Genomic DNA, 20,647 nt, shown 5'->3' with positions numbered 1-20,647 from the left:
TCTCTCTCTTCTGTCTCTATTGTTCTGCTCTTTTTTTACTGTATTCTATTCTGCAATGTTTTATTGTTATTATGTTTTATCATGTTTGCTTTTCAGGTATGCAATTTTTTATACTTTACCGTTTACTGTGTTTTATTGTTAACCATTTTTTTGTCTTCAGGTACGCCATTAACGACTGTGGTTATACCAGAATGATGCCTGCAGGTTTAGGTATCATCTTGGTATCATTCTTTTCAGCCAGCAGTCGGCTTTCATGTAAAAGCAATCCTAGCGGCTAATTAGAATCTAGACTGCTTTTACAAGCAGTGGGAGGGAATGCCCCCCCCCTACCGTCTTCCGTGTTTTTCTCTGGCTCTCATTCAACAGGGAACCTGAGAATGCAGCCGGTGATTCAGCCAGCTGACCATAGAGCTGATCAGAGACCAGAGTGGCTCCAAACATCTCTATGGCCTAAGAAACCGGAAGCTACGAGCATTTCATGACTTCGATTTCGCCGGATGTAAACAGCGCCATTGGGAAATTGGGAAAGCATTTTGTCACACCGATCTTGGTGTGGTCAGATGCTTTGAAGGCAGAGGAGAGATCTAGGGTCTAATAGACCCCAATTTTTTCAAAAAAGAGTACCTGTCACTACCTATTGCTATCATATGGGGATATTTACATTCCCTGAGATAACAATAAAAATGATTGAAAAAAAAAAAAAAAAATGAAAGGTACAGTTTAAAAATAAGATAAAAAAGCAAAAAAATAATAAAAAAAAAAAAAAAGCACCCCTGTCGCCCCCTGCTCTCGCGCTAAGGCGAACGCAAGCGGCCGTCTGTCGTCAATTGTAAACAGCAATTGCACCATGCATGTGAGGTATCACCGCGAAGGTCAGATCGAGGGCAGTAATTTTAGCAGTAGACCTCCTCTGTAAATCTAAAGCGGTAACCTGTAAAGGCTTTTAAAGGCTTTTAAAAATGTATTTATTTTGTTGCCACTGCACGGTTGTGCGCAATTGTAAAGCATGTCATGTTTGGTATCCATGTACTCGGCCTAAGATCATCTTTTTTATTCCATCAAACATTTGGGCAATATAGTGTGTTTTAGTGCATTAAAATTGAAAAAAGTGTGTTTTTTCCCCAAAAAATGCGTTTGAAATATCGCTGCGCAAATACTGTGTGAAAAAAAAATGAAACACCCACCATTTTAATCTGTAGGGCATTTGCTTTAAAAAAATATATAATGTTTGGGGGTTCAAAGTAATTTTCTTGCAAAAAAAAATAATTTTTTCATGTAAACAAAAAGTGTCAGAAAGTGAGTATTTTGCAGACCTCACTTTTTGTCACAAAGTTTTGAAAATTGAAAAAAGAAAAAGAAATGTTTTTTCTTGACTTTCTTCATTTTCAAAAACAAATGAGAGCTGCAAAATACTCACCATGCCTCTCAGCAAATAGCTTGGGGTGTCTACTTTCCAAAATAGGGGCATTTGGGGGGGTTTTGTGCCACCTGGGCATTCCATGGCCTCCGAAACTGTGATAGGCAGTGAAGAGTGAAATCAAAAATTTACACCCTTAGAAATCCTGAAGGCGGTGATTGGTTTTCGGGGCCCCGTACGCGGCTAGGCTCCCAAAAAGTCCCACACATTTGGTATCCCCATACTCAGGAGAAGCAGCTAAATGTATTTTGAGGTACAATTCCACATATGCCCATGGCCTGTGTGAGCAATATATAATTTAGTGACAACTTTGTGCAAAAAAAAAAAAAAAAGAAAAAAAAAGAAAAAAAAAAAACAATGTGTCACTTTCCAGCAACTTGTGTCAAAATATAAAATATTCCATGGACTCAACATGCCTCTCAGCAAATAGCTTGGGGTGTCTACTTTCCAAAATGGGGTCATTTGGGGGGGGGTTATGCCATCTGGGCATTTTATGGCCTTCAAAACTATGATAGGTAGTGAGGAGTGAAATCAAAAATTTACGCCCTTAGAAATCCTGAAGGCGGTGATTGGTTTTCGGGGCCTTGTACATAGCTAGGCTCCCAAAAAGTCCCACACATGTGGTATCCCAGTACTCAGGAGAAGCAGCTGAATGTATTTTGGGGTGCAATTCCACATAGGCCCATGGCCTGTGTGAGCAATATATCATTTAGTGACAACTTTTTGTAAATTTTTTTTGTCATTATTCAATCACTTGGGACAAAAAATAAATATTCAATGGGTTCAACATGCCTCTCAGCAATTTCCTTGGGGTGTCTACTTTCCAAAATGGGGTCATTTGGGGGGGTTTGTACTGCCCTGCCATTTTAGCACCTCAAGAAATGACATAGGCAGTCATAAACTAAAAGCTGTGTAAATTCCAGAAAATGTACCCTAGTTTGTAGACGCTATAACTTTTGCGCAAACCAATAAATATATGCTTATTGACATTTTTTTTTACCAAAGACATATGGCCGAATACATTTTGGCCTAAATGTATGACTAAAATTGAGTTTATTGGATTTTTTTTATAACAAAAAGTAGAAAATATCATTTTTTTTCAAAATTTTCGGTCTTTTTCCGTTTATAGCGCAAGAAATAAAAACCGCAGAGGTGATCAAATACCATCAAAAGAAAGCTCTATTTGTGGGAAGAAAAGGACGCAAATTTAGTTTGGGTACAGCATTGCATGACCGCGCAATTAGCAGTTAAAGCGACGCAGTGCCAAATTGGAAAAAGACCTCTGGTCCTTAGGCAGCATAATGGTCCGGGGCTAAAGTGGTTAATGTCTAAACCGCTGGCAACAAAAGTGAGTACACCCCTAATTTAAAATGTCCAAATTGGGCCCAAAGTGTCAATATTTTGTGTGTCAATCTTAATTTTCCAGCACTGCCTTAACCCTCTTGGGCATGGCGTTCACCAGAGCTTCACAGGCTGCCACTGGAGTCCTCTTCCACTCCTCCATGAAGACATCGCGGAGCTGGTGGATGTTGGAGACCTTGCGCTTCACCATAATTCTGTTTGAGGATGTCCCACAGATGCTCAATAGGGTTTAGGTTTGGAGACATGCTTGGCCAGTCCATTACCTTTACCCTCGGCTTCTTTAGCAAGGCAGTGGTCGTCTTGGAGGTGTGTTTGGGGTCGTTACTTTGGAATACTGCCCTGCGGCCCAGTCTCCGAAGGGAGGGGATCGTCCTATGCTTCAGTATGTCACAGTACATGCTGGCATTCATGGTTCCCGCAATGAACTGTAGCTCACCAGTGCCAGCAGCACTCATGCAGCCCCAGACCATGACACTCCCACCATCATGCTTGACTGTAGGCAAGACACACTTGTCTTTGTACTCCTCACCTGGTGGTCGCCACACACGCTTTGCACCAACTGAACATGTCCTTCGTCTGCTTGTCTTCAGCAAACTGTTTGCGGGCTTTCTTGTGCATCTACTTTAGAAGAGGCTTCCTTCTGGGACCACAGCCATGCAGACCAATTTGATGCAGTGTGCACTGACAGGCTGACCCCCCCCATTCAACCTCTGCAGCAATGCTGGCAGAACTCATACGTCTATTTCCCAAAGACAACCTCTGGATATGACGTTAAGCATGTGCACTCAACTTTTTTTGGTCAACCATGGTGAGGCCTGCTCGAAGTGGAACCTGTCCTGTTAAACCACTGTATGGTCTTGGCCATCGTGCTGCAGCTCAGTTTCAGGGTCTCGGCAATCTTCTTATAGACTAGACCATCTTTATGTAGAGCAAGAATTCTTTTTTTCAGATCCTTAGAGAGTTCTTTGCCATGAGGTGCCATGTTGAACTTCTAGTGACCAGTATGAGAGTGAGAGCGATCACACCAAATTTAACATACCTGCTCCCCGTTCACACCTGAGACCTTGTAACACTAATGAGTCACATGACACCAGGGAGGGAAAATGGCTAAGTGGGCCCAATTTGATCATTTTTACTTAGGGGTGTACTCACCTTTGTTGCCAGTGGTTTAGACATTAATGGCTGTGTGGTGAGTTATTTTGAGGGGACAGCAAATTTACACTGTTATACAAGCTGTACTACTTTACATTGTAAAGCCCATACACACGATAGGACTTTGTACAAACTTTCCCTTGGATTTTTGTACAAAGGGCGTTGGCCATAAGTTTGTATTGCATACAGACGGCAGGACTTTTCCAGCCAACTTTCACCAAATCACGTGGTTTTTCAGCTATTTACCACCACCCTTTGGTCAACTTCTGTATTGTTGTCTGATATTGTGTCAATCTCGCCACTTTTATCGGCGAGATTGACACCTTGCAAGCCGGGTTCACACTGGTGCGGGGATCCGACTTGGATCCCCGCCATGCCAGGCACTGTGTTTGGTATGAATCTTGAGGGGAAACTCCACGCCAAATAAAAAAAAGGCATGGGTTCCCCTCCGGGGGCATACCAGGCCCTTAGATCTGGTATGGATTTTAAGGGGAACCCCCTACGCCGAAAAAAACGGCGTGGGGTCCCCCCCAAATCCATACCAGACCCTTATCCGAGCACGCAGCCTGGCCGGACAGGAAAGGGGGTGGGGACGAGCAAGCGCCCCCCCCCCCTCCTGAGCCGTTCCAGGCCGCATGCCCTCAACATGGGGGGTGAGTGCTTTGGGGGGGCGCCCTGCGGCCCCCCCACCCCAAAGCACCTTGTCCCCATGTTGATAAGGACAAGGCCCTCTTCCCGACAACCCTGGCCGTTGGTTGTCGGGGTCTGCGGGCCGGGGGCTTATCGGAATCCGGGAGCCCCTTTAATAAGGGGCCCCCAGATTTCAGCCCCCCCCCTTGTGAATGAGTATGGGGTACATCGTACCCCTACCCATTCACCTAGGGAAAAAAGTGTCAGTAAAAAAACACAGTACACAGGTTTTTAAAATAATTTATTAGGCAGCTCCGGGGATCTTCTTCCGACTCCGGGGGTCTTCCTCCGACTCCGGGGGTCTTCTTCCGATTTCGGGGGTCTCTCCGGCATCTTCTCCCGGTGTCCGGATCTTCTGCCGACTCCTCCGCTATCTTCTGCCGCTCTTTTGCTAGCGGTGGCCCGGACTTCTGGATCGTCTTCTTCCCTCTTCTGATGTTGACACAACGCTCTCTCCAGCTGGAATGCTCTCTGAGCGCTCCGCAATGGACTTATATAGGTGGTGACCCCGCCCCCCTATGACATCACAGACCCGGGGCATGCTGGGACTGTGAGGTCATAAGGGGGCGTGGTCATGTCATCCTATGACCATGCCCCCTTATGACCTCACAGTCCCAGCATGCCCCGGGACTGTGATGTCATAGGGGGCGGGGTCACCGCCTATATAAGTCCATTGTGGAGCGCTTAGAGAGCATTCCAGCCGGAAAGAGCATCGTGTCAACATCTCTGGAAGAGAAGAGGAAAGAAGACATCTCTTAAGACTGGGCTCCTCCTCTAGCAAAAGAGCGGCAAAACAGCAGAAGATAGCGGAGGAGCCCGGCAGGAGGAAGAAGGCACCAGAGAAGAACCAGAGAGCGCGGAGATGACGCCAGAGAGAGGGAGAAGAGGCCTGAGAGACCCCTGAAGTCGGAAGAAGACCCCCGAAGTCGGAAGAAGACCCCCGAAGTCGGAAGAAGACCCCCGGAGCTGCATAATAAATTACTTTTAAAACCTGTGTAGTGTGTTTTTTTTTTTATTGACACTTTTTTTACCCTGACAACCAACGGCCAGGGTTGTCGGAAGGAGGCCCTTGTCCTCATCAACATGGGGACAAGGTGCTTTGGGGGAGGGGGGGCCACAGGGCGCCCCCCCTCCCCCAAAGCACCCACCCCCCATATTGAGGGCATGTGGCCTGGTACGGCTCAGAAGGGGGGACGCTCACTCGTCTGCACCCCCTTTCCTGACCGGCCAGGCTGCGTGCTTGGATAAGGGTCTGGTATGGATTTGGGGGGACCCCCACGCCGTTTTTTTGGCGTAGGGGGTTCCCCTTAAAATCCATACCAGACCTAAGAGCCTGGTATGCCCCCAGAGGGGAATTCCCTCTCGCGCTGGCCGCAATAGGAAAATGTGATTTTCCTATTGCAGCCAGCGCGAGATGTACAGTACCCTGTCGCCGAGAACCAGCGCGATGGGTTCACGCTGAAAACATTCTCACGGCCGCGTACTGTAGTTTGTACAAAAGTCCGATGCTTTTGTGTACACACGATCGGACTTTGCTCCATCGGACTTTTGTTGCCGGAAAGTTTGTGCATTCGCACAGCCAGCAAAAGTCCGATGGAAACATCAAAGTTTGTCCGATGGAGTGTACACACGGTCGGATGTTGCTCCAAAACAGCTAATTTGCATGTTTGTTGTCAAAAAGTCCGATCGTGTGTACGGGCCTTAACAGTGTCATTTCTTCAGTGTTGTCACATGAAAAGCTGTAATAAAATATTTACAAAAATGTGAGGGGTGTACTCACTTTTGTGAGATACTTTATATTATATATCTACTTTCCCTTCCGTTCAGCATAGGTGTACATTTTTGCTGCTTCTCTATTTTATTTGTATTTGTTTTTTAATAAAGGTAATGAAAACATAATAAACCTTTGCTTCATGCAATGTATTCAGAAATGAACACATATCAGTTTAAAGTTTTATGTACATGTGTTTATTAACCACTTCAGCCCCGGAAGGATTTACCCCCTTCCTGACCAGAGCACTTTTTACAATTTGGCGCTGCGTCGCTTTAACTGCTAATTGCGCGGTCATGCAATGCTGTAACCAAATGAAATTTGCGTCCTTTTCTTCCCACAAATAGAGCTTTCTTTTGATGGTATTTGATCACCTCTGCCGTTTTTATTTTTTGCGCTATACACGGAAAAAGACCGAAAATTTTGAAAAAAAATTATATTTTCTACTTTTTGTTCTAAAAAAAATCCAATAAACTCAATTTTAGTCATACATTTAGGCCAAAATGTATTTGGCCACATGTCTTTGGTAAAAAAAATGTCAATAAGTGTATATTTATTGGTTTGCGCAAAAGTTATAGCGCCTACAAACTAGGGTACATTTTCTGGAATTTACACAGCCTTTAATTTATGACTGCCTATGTCGTTTCTTGAGGTGCTAAAATGGCAGGGCAGTACAAAACCCCCACAAATGACCCCATTTTGGAAAGTAGACACCCCAAGGAAATTGCTGAGAGGCATGTTGAGCCCATTGAATATTCATTTTTTTTGTCCCAAGTGATTGAATAATGACAAAAAAAAAAAAAAAAAATTACAAAAAGTTGTCACTAAATGATATATTGCTCACACAGGCCATGGGCATATGTGGAATTGCACCCCAAAATACATTTAGCTGCTTCTCCTGAGTATGGGGATACCACATGTGTGGGACTTTTTGGGAGCCTAGCCGCGTACGGGGCCCCGAAAACCAATCACTGCCTTCAGGATTTCTAAGGGCGTACATTTTTGATTTTACTCCTCACTACCTATCACAGTTTTGAAGGCCATAAAATGCCCAGATGGCACAAACCCCCCCCAAATGACCCCATTTTGGAAAGTAGACACCCCAAGCTATTTGCTGAGAGGCATGTTGAGTCCATGGAATATTTTATATTTTGACACAAGTTGCGGGAAAGTGACAATTTATTTATTTTTTTTTTTTTTGCACAAAGTTGTCACTAAATGATATATTGCTCACATAGGTCATGGGCATATGTGGAATTGCACCCCAAAATACATTCTGCTGCTTCTCTTGAGTACGGGGATACCACATGTGTGGGACTTTTTAGGAGCCTAGCCGCGTACGGGACCCCGAAAACCAATCACCGCCTTCAGGATTTCTAAGGGTGTACATTTTTGATTTCACTCTTCACTGCCTATCACAGTTTCGGAGGTCATGGAATGCCCAGGTGGCACAAACCCCCCCCCAAATGACCCCATTTTGGAAAGTAGACACCCCAAGCTATTTGCTGAGAGGCATGGTGAGTATTTTGCAGCTCTCATTTGTTTTTGAAAATGAAGAAAGACAAAAAAAAAAATTTTTTTTTCTTTTTTTAATTTTCAAAACTTTGTGACAAAAAGTGAGGTCTGCAAAATACTCACTATACCGCTCAGCAAATAGCTTTGGGTGTCTACTTTCCAAAATGGGGTCATTTGGGGGGGTTTTGTGCCACCTGGGCATTCCATGGCCTCCGAGACTGTGATAGGCAGTGAAGAGTGAAATCAAAAATTTACGCCCTTAGAAAGCCTGAAGGCGGTGCTTGGTTTTCGGGGTCCCATACGCGGCTAGGCTCCCAAAAAGTCTCACACATGTGGTATCCCCGTACTCAGGAGAAGCAACAGAATGTATTTTGGGGTGTAATTTCACATATTCCCATGGCATGCTTGAGCAATATATAATTTAGTGACAACTTTGTGCAAAAAAAAAAAAAAATTTGTCTCTTTCCCGCAACTTGTGTCACAATATAAAATATTCCATGGACTCGACATGCCTCTCAGCAAATAGCTTGGGGTGTCTACTTTCCAAAATGGGTTCATTTGGGGGGGGTTTGAACTGTCCTGGCATTTTATGCACAACATTTAGAAGCTTATGTCACACATCACCCACTCTTCTAACCACTTGAAGACAAAGCCCTTTCTGACACTTTTTGATTACATGAAAAAATTATTTTTTTTTGCAAGAAAATTACTTTGAACCCCCACACATTATATATTTTTTTAAAGCAAATGCCCTACAGATTAAAATGGTGGGTGTTTAATTTTTTTTTTTTCACACAGTATTTGCGCAGCGATTTTTCAAACGCATTTTTTGGGGAAAAAACACACTTTTTTACCTTTTAATGCACTAAAACACACTATATTGCCCAAATGTTTGATGAAATAAAAAAGATGAAGGCCGAGTACATGGATACCAAACATGACATGCTTTACAATTGCGCACAAACGTGCAGTGGCAACAAAATAAATACATTTTTAAAAGCCTTTACAGGTTACCACTTTAGATTTACAGAGGATGTCTACTGCTAAAATTACTGCCCTCGATCTGACCGTCGCGGTGATACCTCACATGCATGGTGCAATTGCTGTTTACATTTGACGCCAGACCGACGCTTGCGTTCGCCTTAGCGCAAAAGCAGGGGGGACGGGTGCTTTTTTTTTTTTTTTTTTTTTTTTCTTTATTATTTTTTTGCTTTTTTATCTTATTTTAAAACTGTTCCTTTCATTTTTTTTTTTTTAAATCATTTTTATTGTTATCTCAGGGAATGTAAATATCCCCTATGATAGCAATAGGTAGTGACAGGTACTCTTTTTTGAAAAAATTGGGGTCTATTAGACCCTAGATTTCTCCTCTGCCCTCAAAGCATCTGACCACACCAAGATCGGTGTGATAAAATGCTTCCCCAATTTCCCAATGGCGCTATTTACATCCGGCGAAATCTAAGTCATAAAATGCTCGTAGCTTCCGGTTTCTTAGGCCATAGAGATGTTTGGAGCCACTCTGGTCTCTGATCAGCTCTATGGTCAGCTGGCTGAATCACCGGCTGCATTCTCAGGTTCCCTGTTGAGACAGGAGAGCCAGAGAAAAACAGGGAAGACGGTGGGGGGGGGCATTCTCTCCCACTGCTTGTAAAAGCAGTCTAGAGGCTAATTAGCCGCTAGGATTGCTTTTACATGAAAGCCGACCGCTGGCTGAAAAGAATGATACCAAGATGATACCTAAACCTGCAAGCATCATTCTGGTATAACCACTCAAAGTCGTGAATGCTGTACCTGAAGACAAAAAAATGGTTAACAATAAAGCACAGTAAACGGTAAAGTATAAAAAATTGCATACCTGAAAAGCAAACATGATAAAACATAATAACAATAAAACATTGCAGAATAGAATACAGTAAAAAAGAGCAGAACAATAGAGAGAATAGAGAGAGAACAATAAAATGACAACTATTATTTTTTATTTTATATTTTTGTTTGTGTTTTTTTTTTTTTTTTTTTTACACTTTTTTTGTAACTGTAACTTTTATAACTGTAACCGGTTCCAGGTTCGAGTCTCTCAAAATGTGATGGCATCTTGGGAGACCCTGTGAAAGTGTGCCTAGTCTGTGGAATGCTGTACCCTACGCTAATACTCAACTAGTGAATGGTAGCGTTCAAAACATTCACCAATGCAAAGACCAGGATTGTCAGGACAGGAGGGACAATAATAGCGGGTGTCACGCCTATATCCGCGTTTGCTGCAGACACGACATCTTTTTTGGGGGGGTTCGTTGGGTAGGGGTACTCGGGAGGACATAAAAATGCCTCTCATGCAGCCGACTGCATTTGGTTGGGGATGTGAATGGGGGAAGTACGGGCGCTGCGGAAGTGGTGGGTTCCCAATTAGGATTGGCGAATGCAGCAGGAAGGGCATTATGGGCACGACGGGCCTGTGTTTGTCTTTTTGGTGGCAGCGGGACACTATTTGTGCTTGCCACCTCACCAGCTTGAACTGCACTTATGGGACTCGCCACGTCACCAAGTGTTACTGCAGTGCTGGTTTGACTACGACCGGGGTGTACTAGGCCGCTGGCGCTTGCCAGTTCACCAAAACGCTACCAAAAAAACTGTTAACGATCGCAGGGATCAGGCCTGACTCTGCGAACGCTGCAGTTAAGTGACAGTAAGTGTTTTGTAAGTGACAGTGATCGATCGATACTGCACTTGGGTGGGCTGGGCTGGGCCGGGCGGAGGGGCAAAACGCAGGTGCTAGCAGGTATCTGGGCTGATCCCACTAACACTGCGTTTTTGGGAACCCTAAACTGCTGGGGACGCCAGTATAGATCTGATCGGATCAGATCAGATATTGATCAGTTCAGATACTATACCACTAAGGGAGGTGTACGGTGCGTGCGTGGGTGTTAGCGCTACTGGCACTAACCTGACGCTGCCTGGGGCTGGTGCTTGCCAGTTCACCAAAACGCTACCAAAAAAACTGTTAGCGATCGCAGGGATCAGGCCTGACTCTGCGAACGCTGCAGTTATGCGTTTAGTGTTTTGTAAGTGACAGTGATCGATCGATACTGCACTTGGGTGGGCTGGGCTGGGCCGGGCGGAGGGGCAAAACGCAGGTGCTAGCAGGTATCTGGGCTGATCCCGCTAACACTGCGTTTTTGGGAATCCTAAACTGCTGGGGACGCTAGTATAGATCTGATCGGATCAGATATTGATGCGTTCAGATACTATACCACTAAGGGAGGTGTACGGTGCGTGGGTGTTAGCGCTACTGGCACTAACCTGACGCTGCCTGGGGCTGGTGCTTGCCATTTCACCAAAACGCTACCAAAAAAACTATTAGCGATCGCAGGGATCAGGCCTGACTCTGCGAACGCTGCAGTTATGCCTTTAGTGTTTTGTAAGTGACAGTGATCGATCGATACTGCACTTGGGTGGGCTGGGCCGAGCCGGGCGGAGGGGCAAAATGCAGGTGCTAGCAGGTATCTGGGCTGATCCCGCTAACACTGTGTTTTTGGGAACCCTAAACTGCTGGGGACGCTAGTATAGATCTGATCGGATCAGATATTGATCTGTACAGATACTATACCACTAAGGGAGGCGTATGCTGCGTGCGTGGGTGTTAGCGGTACTGGCGCTAATCTGACGCTGCCTGGGGCGACGCATATCACCGCCGGGCGATCAGGGGGCTAAAACTTTATTCGGTAATAAACGGCGGGTGCCCTGACACTATAAAAAATAAACAAACTAACCAGCGTCACCCGTAACGGTTATACAGTGATCAGTGGTGAAAGGGTTAACTAGGGGGCAATCAAGGGGTTAAAACATTTATTCGGTAGTATATGGGGGTCCCTGTCGCTATAAAACGCTGACGGCGAACCTAAATATTTACCTCACTAACTAGCGTCACCAGCGACACTAATACAGCGATCAGAAAAATGATCGCTTAGCGACACTGGTGACGGGGGGTGATCAAGGGGTTAAAACTTTATTAGGGGGGGTTAGGGGGGTATCCTAGACCTAAAGGGGGCCTAACACTCACTGCCCTAACACTGTAACTGTCACAAACTGACACCAATACAGTAATCAGAAAAAAAAAAAAAACCTGCTTGGAGTCAGTTTGTGACAGGGGGGGGTGATTGGGGGGCGATCGGGGGGGGGATCGGGGTGTTTTGTGTGCCTGGCATGTTCTACTGTGTGTGTAGTGTGTTGGTGCACTCACATTACAGTCTTCTCTCCTCGGCCCGGAACGGAAAATACCGAGCCGAGGAGAGATGACATCATTTCCTCTGCCTCTGTGTACAATACAGAGGCAGGGAAATGATCCCATTGGCTGGGAGCGATCGCGAGGGGGGGGCCACGAATGGATGGCCTCCACCTCACCACCGATCGCCGGGGGAGATTTGCCGACCGCCGCAGGCACCGAGGGGGGGTCCAATCGGACCCCCCACCCGCGGGCAGGCAAGGACATACCTGTAAGTCCTTTTGCCTGCCCGTGCCATTCTGCCGACGTATATAGTCGTGCGGCGGTCGGCAAGTGGTTAAATTATGGAATACAGAATTATCAGACTGAGCTTTCACTAAATCTGGATAAACTATTGAGCTGTGTTCATGCTGTCTGTCATCATTTGTATTTTTTTCCGAATGTAATGTTTGTGTTTTGCCTTTTTAAGGAGTTTTTATTTGATTAAATCACATCGCATTTTTAGGAAAATATTTTAATGTAACCTAATGTGGGTATGATCATACTCTTTATTCATGTTTTCTGTTCGATTTAACAGATTTATTAAAATGTATTTTAGTAACAAAAACAAATTGACTTCCTCAATATATGGCAAAGTATGATCACACCTTGAGGCCAGCGTATGAATACGCTATTCAGTGTATAATCTGAAAAAAATATTAGGCTACTTTTACACTGAAAGCACCAACCGTTAGCGTTAAATCGCTGCTCGTTTTAGCGGCGCTTTAGCGCTGTTTGAGTGGCGATTTTGCAATGCTTTTTGGCCGCAAGCGGGGCGCTTTTAACCCAAATGTGCTTTTAAGGCGTTCATTCCAATGGGCAGGGCGTTTTGCGAGCACTAAATACAGTGCTCCCAACCCGCCCGAAAGATGCTTCTTGCAGGACTTTTCGGAATGTCCTGCAAGCGCACCGCCCCAGTGTGAAAAAGATACACTGGAATGAATGGAAGGCAGTTTTCAGGCGCTTTGCACAGGCTATTTCCAGCGCTAAAGCACCTGAAAACCGCCCCAGTGTGAAAGTAGCCTTACTCTTATGACCGATGAGGCAGTAGTTTGGATTTTTTTTTCCTTTTCAGCCCCATTGCATTTCAATATCAGATGGAAAGTCTAGCCTGCCTAATGTCGATCTCCCATGGTCTTCCAGTTTATTATGCATTGGCACAGAAAACTATACTTGTGTTTTCTAGTGATTGAAAGAGATATTTCATATTTTTTTCATCTTAGTAATGTCAATGGGGGGATGAATCCTTTAGCGGCATGGTGCAGTTTACCTGTTCCCTGTAGAGATACTTTATCATTTAAAATGAATAGCCTCATCCAAACATTGTTATGAAGGACTCCTCTACAAAGGAAGCATACTTCTGCTGAATTTTCAATGGCTATATAAAGGATCAGTCTTGGGTTTTTAGCACCTGCTGGTCATTATTCAGTATTTCAGCTCAGGTAATCCTGCAGTGCCCACCTCAATTAGGAGTGTTTAAATAGACTGTTGGAAATTCAGCCTTTGTTTTAGCAACAGGTATGGCTTATTGCTCATTCTGTAGATTGTGTGAACTGCAGCTGCACTCAGTTTATTAATACCTGTCCTGATCATCAACCTGTTATTTATTCTATTGCTCAGGCCATGTGTCTGAGGACTTCATGCTACTCGTCTTCAGGGTAGCACCTCAGCAAGAGTCTGCACTCCCTTTGGGTGAGACAAAGGGTCCACAAACCGTGACAGTTGTTCATGCATTGCTGTATGGGTGTAGCAAGCTGGGTTATTGCTTTTAGCAGTTAATTATTGCTGCTCACGCTGCTTTGCCTCCATTGATGTCACTAAGGAAGCAAGTTGTCAGATGTGCCCACAACTGATTATTGGGAATGTGTATCATTCACAATCTATTGCTTACATCAGACTGTTCACATAAATAGATAATGCAGGCATATAGAAAAGAATTCAATCCGGATGGCCGCACTCCAACAGTGATTTCTTTATTGGTTAAAAAACCATACAGCAAAAGATTAAATCAACAACTGACATGTTTCACACCATAACTACTGGTGCTTGCTCATAGATAATGCAGGCACATGGTGGTGGAAAAGTCAGGGTTTCTGCTCTAGGGAAGTGTGCTTCTATATTGGCATCATTAAGATGAGAGCGACAGATGCTGCCTAAAAAATTACAATTTCATTCCTGCTGAGAATGCACCCTGAAATGTGTTTTTAAACTGTAATTCTAAAATCCAACATGTCATGTTGCTAAAATTCACATCAATTCGTCATTTTTAATACTTTAGTTACAACAGATTGTTGGTTTGTAATTAATTGTTCTGTTATTCCTCTCAATTTCACATATAAAGCTCCTTAAAAAGAAATGTTAGTTATGGTATTTGTTGGTGGAGGTTTTTTATCCAACAGTAGATTTATTTCTTCTTTATCCAGTGAATATAATGGTGATGTAGACAAGCCAGAGCTGTGAATTAGATATAAATATTACAAAGCCACACGTACAAGGTACTTCCATTCTTATAAATACGTAAAAGGTTTAACACTAGTGTACAGTCTATATCACCTTTGTAAGAACGTCACTATGTTGTACTGTGCAGCTTTCTGCTTTGCATACTAACATAATTTGGCAATGTTGAATATAAGTACCAGAAACAAACTCCCATCTGCTTGAAATCCTCACAATGTTTACCAACAGAGTACAATTGAAACTCATTTCTAAATGAACAGAATATGTAATTCCATCTTTATCTGAAACCGCAAGCTTCTATATCTAGTTCTATAAAAATAGTAAAATAAACACTTGAGTACCGCAAATACTTCCTAGCTACAAAATAAAAGTTTAGTAATTAATACATCCTGGAATAAGAAGAAATGGCTAATTCTTTCATACATGGTGTTGGGCTTGCTTTGGCATAATTGTGCTTTTTTATGGAAGGACCAGAGCTGTTCAGAAAATACAACTTTATCATGGTATTATAATGCAGTTTATTACTCTCTTGGATTTCAAATTGCTATCTATTTCATGGCATTATCCCTTACATTTTGGCTTTTAGGATCTTCCTTCCAGCCTTGGAGTGGTCATTGCTCCTGTTGCTGCATTCTCCCAATATATAAAGTTAATAAAAAAACTCAAGGGTCTCATCACTGAAGTTCCCAAGTAATAACCCATTGTTATTTTTTTCAGTAGATACAAAAAAAATTCATTAAATACCTGTTTTGGGTTGACTGTCTTTTTTAAAAATGACAAAAAAAAACTATATGGTAACATTTAAAAGTAACATACTATGTTGAGTAGCTAAGTTGTGAGTAACTTTAGTGGATTCTTATGTAAACCGTTGTTTTCTACAATTTTATATCTATATTGTTTTTCTGTACAGCTCTTCTTTTACATAAATCTTTAGGTGAAGGGTTACTTTTGTCAAGCCATAATTAGTATTAACGCAGAAAGGAATCCTTTGTTTTCTGACATTTTTATGCAACTACTGTTGTAACCATCTCTGTGCTTATGTACACTAACAATAATTCAGCGTTTTTCTGCCAGTGAGCTTGCTAATCTGGAGACACTTAGGGCCAGTTCACACCACATGCAGTCCAGTGCATTTTTTTTCTGCATCAAAAACGCATAGAAAGTAGGTTATATGGTTTTCAATTGCATAGTTCACACCAGTGCTTGCAGTTCCAGTGTGTTCCAGTTCCAGAAAAAAAAGTAGAACATGCTGCATTTTTCCTGCACTGGACTGTAGTGGAACGCTATAAAAAGCATCAAAAACTCACAGGAGTGCACCTAAACGCATGGGAACACACATGTCCTTATTTAAGGTTGAGGGAAAAAAAAGGGGGGGGAATGCACTGGACTGCATCAAAAACGCACCAAAAACACACTGGTATGCATCAAAAACGAGCATGCAAAAAAGCATCTGGAGCGCATCCGGACTGCGTTTCTATGGTGTGAACTGGCCCTTAATGACTAACAGCACGTGTAGGTCTGAATCATTTTGTTTAATCCTGGATTCGAGATTTTAAGACCACAAGAATTGTGCACTGTGCTTTAAATTCACAGATACACTTTAAAATAGTAAATTTCATAGTACAGCACTGTGTTCTTGTAGTCTTGATTGAACTATCCGTACATCATTAAACCATTTGCTTTTCACTTGTTTTTTACTTGTTTTTCACTTATTCCTTGATTTTTGTATAACTTTTCCTTTATTTTTTCTTATAGAATTCTTCACTGTCTTATAATACTTTCTTGTGTATAATGTTTCTAATAATTTGTTACTTCTTTGTTTTAGGAAGCTGCATCCCGAAACCCCTAGTGTGCAATATAGCCATTGCACAGCATAAATACCTGAAGAGCAGAACAAATATCTGACGTGTCTGAATGAATGTAAACCAAAAATATCTTCTATGCACTGAGCGCAACATTTTCTATGTAGCTAATTATGCCTATTTATAATTTGGACACAAAATCAATTTTTAAGGACCACATCTTTACTCGCATACAGCCGGTTGTGTTACATTTTATTTCTGTTAGACCAGCGACTTTTGACATTTGTAAGGAGTATAGTTAACTTTTTAGTTAACATTTTTTCTGGATCTTTTATATGTAGATGGTGTCTGTGCCCCTATGCATATCACAGCTGTAAAATGACACCTTTTCTGCTTTTTTAATGTATTTTTACTTATTTCTTGTCTAGTTAAGTCATAGTTCTGTTTTACACATTGCAGCCTCACGGTGCCTGAGATTTCATGCCTGGAGACCTTTCATGACAATGAAAGCATAGCTAGGTCTGGGGTAAAACACACCTTTGTAGCATCAAAATTGATGACATGCCTTACCTGGAATCACCACTGCGCCAGATAACAAACATCCTAACTGGTTTCCTTTAAAGCGGGGTTCCACTCAAATTTTTAACTTAATCTTACCCCCTTCAGTTAACTGCATAGATGTTCAAATGCCGCATGAAAATTTTATTTATCGCTGTAATTACCTTTATATTGTACTTTATTGTGGCACTTCCTGTCTCTCCTCCCATGGGAGTAGGCGTGTTTATTGCCTTTCCCCGGCACCACACTGTCTCCTGGGAGCTTAGTGTCAGGCTTCCCAAGATTCAGTGCGGGAACAATGATCATGCGTGTGAACAAGCTGTGAATGAACAGCATTCACCGCATCCAGGATATCAATGCTTGTGGGCTTCACATGCCCACAAGCAAGATGGAAACAGCCAGCATCACATTTTTAAAGTTATTCTTCAGTACGAAAACAGACAGAGGCGGAAATATTACACCCAAACTGTGAGTATTATTTTGGGATTAGCAAAGTGTCTCAATGACCTAAAAAAAAAAAAAAAAAAAAAAGATTGGTCGCCGGACTCCCACTTTAAGGCTTTCATTACACATATGTCAAACTGAGGTATTTACAACAGGTTTCTTGTACCCAATTCCCTCATTGTCCTAGTATAAAAGGTAATTTTGAAACAAATGATAAAAGGGTTCTCACTGCACTACATTAGAAACAATGGACTTACAGGCCTTCCTTGACATTGTGGTACTATGTGTATAGTGGTTCCCACATGTGCAGTCCCAGATGCAGGTATGGGGATTTGGGAGCGGTAAGCAGGGTTGATTGCGTGCTTGACATTCTGTTATACAAGGAAGAATGTCTGATCACACTGGTCATTATTTATTTCTTGACATATTACTATATCTTTCATGGGTCATAGATACTGTTGCAGTTAATGATAATCCTTTGTTTCCAGAATTAAAATTTACTCAAACTGTTTATAGATACTTTAACCCTTTTGTTGTCAGGTATGTACGTCATACAGACCTGACAGTAGGGTGTTAAACAAACACTTTGTATATCTGACAAGCGGACTTCTGGCTGCCAGATGGAAGCAGTCTGGCGTCTCCATATATGCCGGATTGCTTTTACACCCTCTTGTTAACCGCTCTTGCAGTGAAAGGGTTAATGATCATTTAACATTGTTTGTCCTATTGCACAAATAAGACATTATGACTGCATATTAAAAGATAATAGTGGTGAAACAAAAAACTCTGTTGCTGGCGCTGTTTGAAGGAAATTGTTTGTGTAAAGCCACTTCCTGAGCTATACTTTTTCCTATTTTTTGGATAAGTGCTTTATGTTTAATAAAAATTTTTATTGTAAAAGCAACTGGAAAAAACTGGAGTGAGGAAAGTTACTGCTGTAGAAAATGTATGGCAGATTAGCATTCAGTTAATTTGGTGTTTGGTTTACTAAAGGCAAATAGGCTGTTCACTTTGCAAGGGAATTTTTCCCACAGTTTGGTAAATACGATGAAATTTCAGTTTGCATAGCGTACCCAATCAAGGGGAAAAAAACAGAAGATTTGCTTGCACATGATTGGATAATGGAAGTCAACAGAGTTTCACCTCCTTCACTAAACTCAGGAAAAAATATCCTCCTTGCAAAGTGCAACTTCCTTTGCAAAGAAAACAGTCTATTTGCCTTTTAGTAAATCAACTGCATAAAGTCAGCCGATATTAAAAGAATGATAAGGGTATATGAATAGATGAAGCTGCATATCAAACTAATAGTAAATGGAAAAAGGCAATACAAAAGTGTTTCTGTATATTTTTCTTTTGTTTAGTGTTTTTTTTATTCATATACTTGTTACATATGAAGTATGTAAATAAAAGATTGTCTAATTATTGATGAGAACCACTGTATTCTTGGCTTTCCCTGGATGTTAGTTCCTTATACACATCCATACCTCAGATGTTGATATTAAAGCCCTCAATTACCACCTCTCAAAAAAAAAAAATAACAAACTCCAAGCAAGCCTGTTTCCTTATTGAATGTACCAGAGTAAAACTGGACTATAACTACTTCTGATTATTAAATTGATCATATATAGACAAATCAGAGGCACCGCTATATGTGTCAATTATGCACTGAGCTATGCTAACCTTCTAATGGGATGCTGGGAGTACAAATATATATATAATAATGTACACACACACAATCCTTATATCTTAATTGTACAGGACACAGGCTGAGTATTCATAGACCTCCAGATTGGTGCAACCTCTGTAAAACCTTGGGAGACCTCCCCAAACCCCATGCTGTAGGGATGGCCTGTAATGTTGGTTCAGGCACTGGAACCTGCTTGGTAAATCCACCTTGGCAATTGTTGCAATGCCTTGAGTTATCCACAGGGTGCTATAGAGGTCCAGTGCTGTGGTCCATTGCTGTGGAATCTAGTCCCTGAAGACCCCATGATGAGTGAAGCCTAAACTTTATATACAGTCCAGCACTGTGAACAAGTAAGGCAGGGTCACCGTGTTTCTCTGACCATTACTGTATAAATGGGGCTATCTTTGGGTTGTATTTACTTCAGGTGGATTACAAGATGTTGCATAAAGGCTATCTCGTGCTACAACCTGCAACATACTCCAAGCAGCTGGTATTTGAAGTGCAAAAAAAAAATCATCCAAAAAATGTGTGTATATAAAATATGCTGTGCTAAATACAAATGAACCAATCCTATCTAGTGTTTCAAATCATATGCTCTGTACCCATACACCTGCCATATATCATCAATTGTAATAATACATAACAGCATGTACTTCACAAGTACACAAATCTCCAAATGTGAACATAGAAAATAAAGAACTTGAAGGCAATATATTGTAAACAATTGGCAGTGTCCATAAATTACATCTTCTAATATCCTTGCGCAATATGTAAGTCATAAACATACACTTTTGCCAAAACAATTGTGACCTTCACCTTCCCCAGTAGGCACACGCTCACCTTCTTAGATAGACCTTTGTATCAAAAGGTCATGCAGTGCCCACTTTAAAGCCAGGACAAGGCTAACTCCAAATGTAAAGTCAGCTCACTTGAACCAGAGATCTCCCAGTATGATGAGCTCAAAAAAAGATAAACAGAAATCATAGTGTTCTCCATAACTTTCAACAGCTTTATTATAAAGATAAAATTTACACTCAATATGTATTTTACATCTCTTAAGGGATTGTGCAGTGCAAAACACTTACCATTCATGGGGTGCAATCCCCTCCAGGCAGAAGTTCTCATCTCCTTGTTCCACCCAGCCAGTTTTGTTAATCCTGGCATCAGGATTATCAAAGAGATACTGCAATGACTGCAATGTACAGGTGTTACATGCCTAGAACCCTTATAAGATACTCATATACCTTCTCCCCTCCTTTCATCATAAGTATTCATTGCAGGCCAGTCTACACCTGGGTTATTGCGTATTCCCTCCTGACACTATTACTCTTCTACTCCATGAGCACCCCACAGGGGAAATGCCTCACTTGTTGCTACAGTGGAGACCAGGTGATGCCAATTCTAAACAACAAATGAACATCTGCTCTGCTGAAGGCCTGCTCAACACTAAATATCAGAGTGACGATGCATCCCTTGCACCGAAGCAGGGCCTAATTTTAACACTGGTCACAGCATCCGATTCTAACTCTGTTTCAGG

At 42.2% G+C, this 20,647-nt stretch overlaps 1 protein-coding gene across 1 annotated transcript in view; it reads left to right on the top strand.

Moving 5' to 3' along the window:
* The window catches only part of LOC141128475 (C4b-binding protein alpha chain-like), a gene marked incomplete in the record, with an annotated part of 860,616 nt that extends 841,761 nt beyond the window's left edge, over positions 1-18,855 (top strand). Inside the window, 2 exon segments of the mRNA XM_073615781.1 lie at positions 14,586-14,657; positions 16,445-18,855. Of these exon segments, the coding sequence (XP_073471882.1) occupies positions 14,586-14,622 (37 nt within the window).
* Positions 18,856-20,647: the final 1,792 nt, after the last annotated feature.

The sequence above is a fragment of the Aquarana catesbeiana genome, linkage group LG02 (genome assembly GCF_042186555.1).
Source record: "Aquarana catesbeiana isolate 2022-GZ linkage group LG02, ASM4218655v1, whole genome shotgun sequence".
In the NCBI taxonomy this organism is placed as follows: Eukaryota; Metazoa; Chordata; class Amphibia; order Anura; family Ranidae; genus Aquarana; species Aquarana catesbeiana.
Note: the sequence above shows the minus strand (reverse complement) of the source record. Positions and strands in the feature narration are given on the sequence as shown.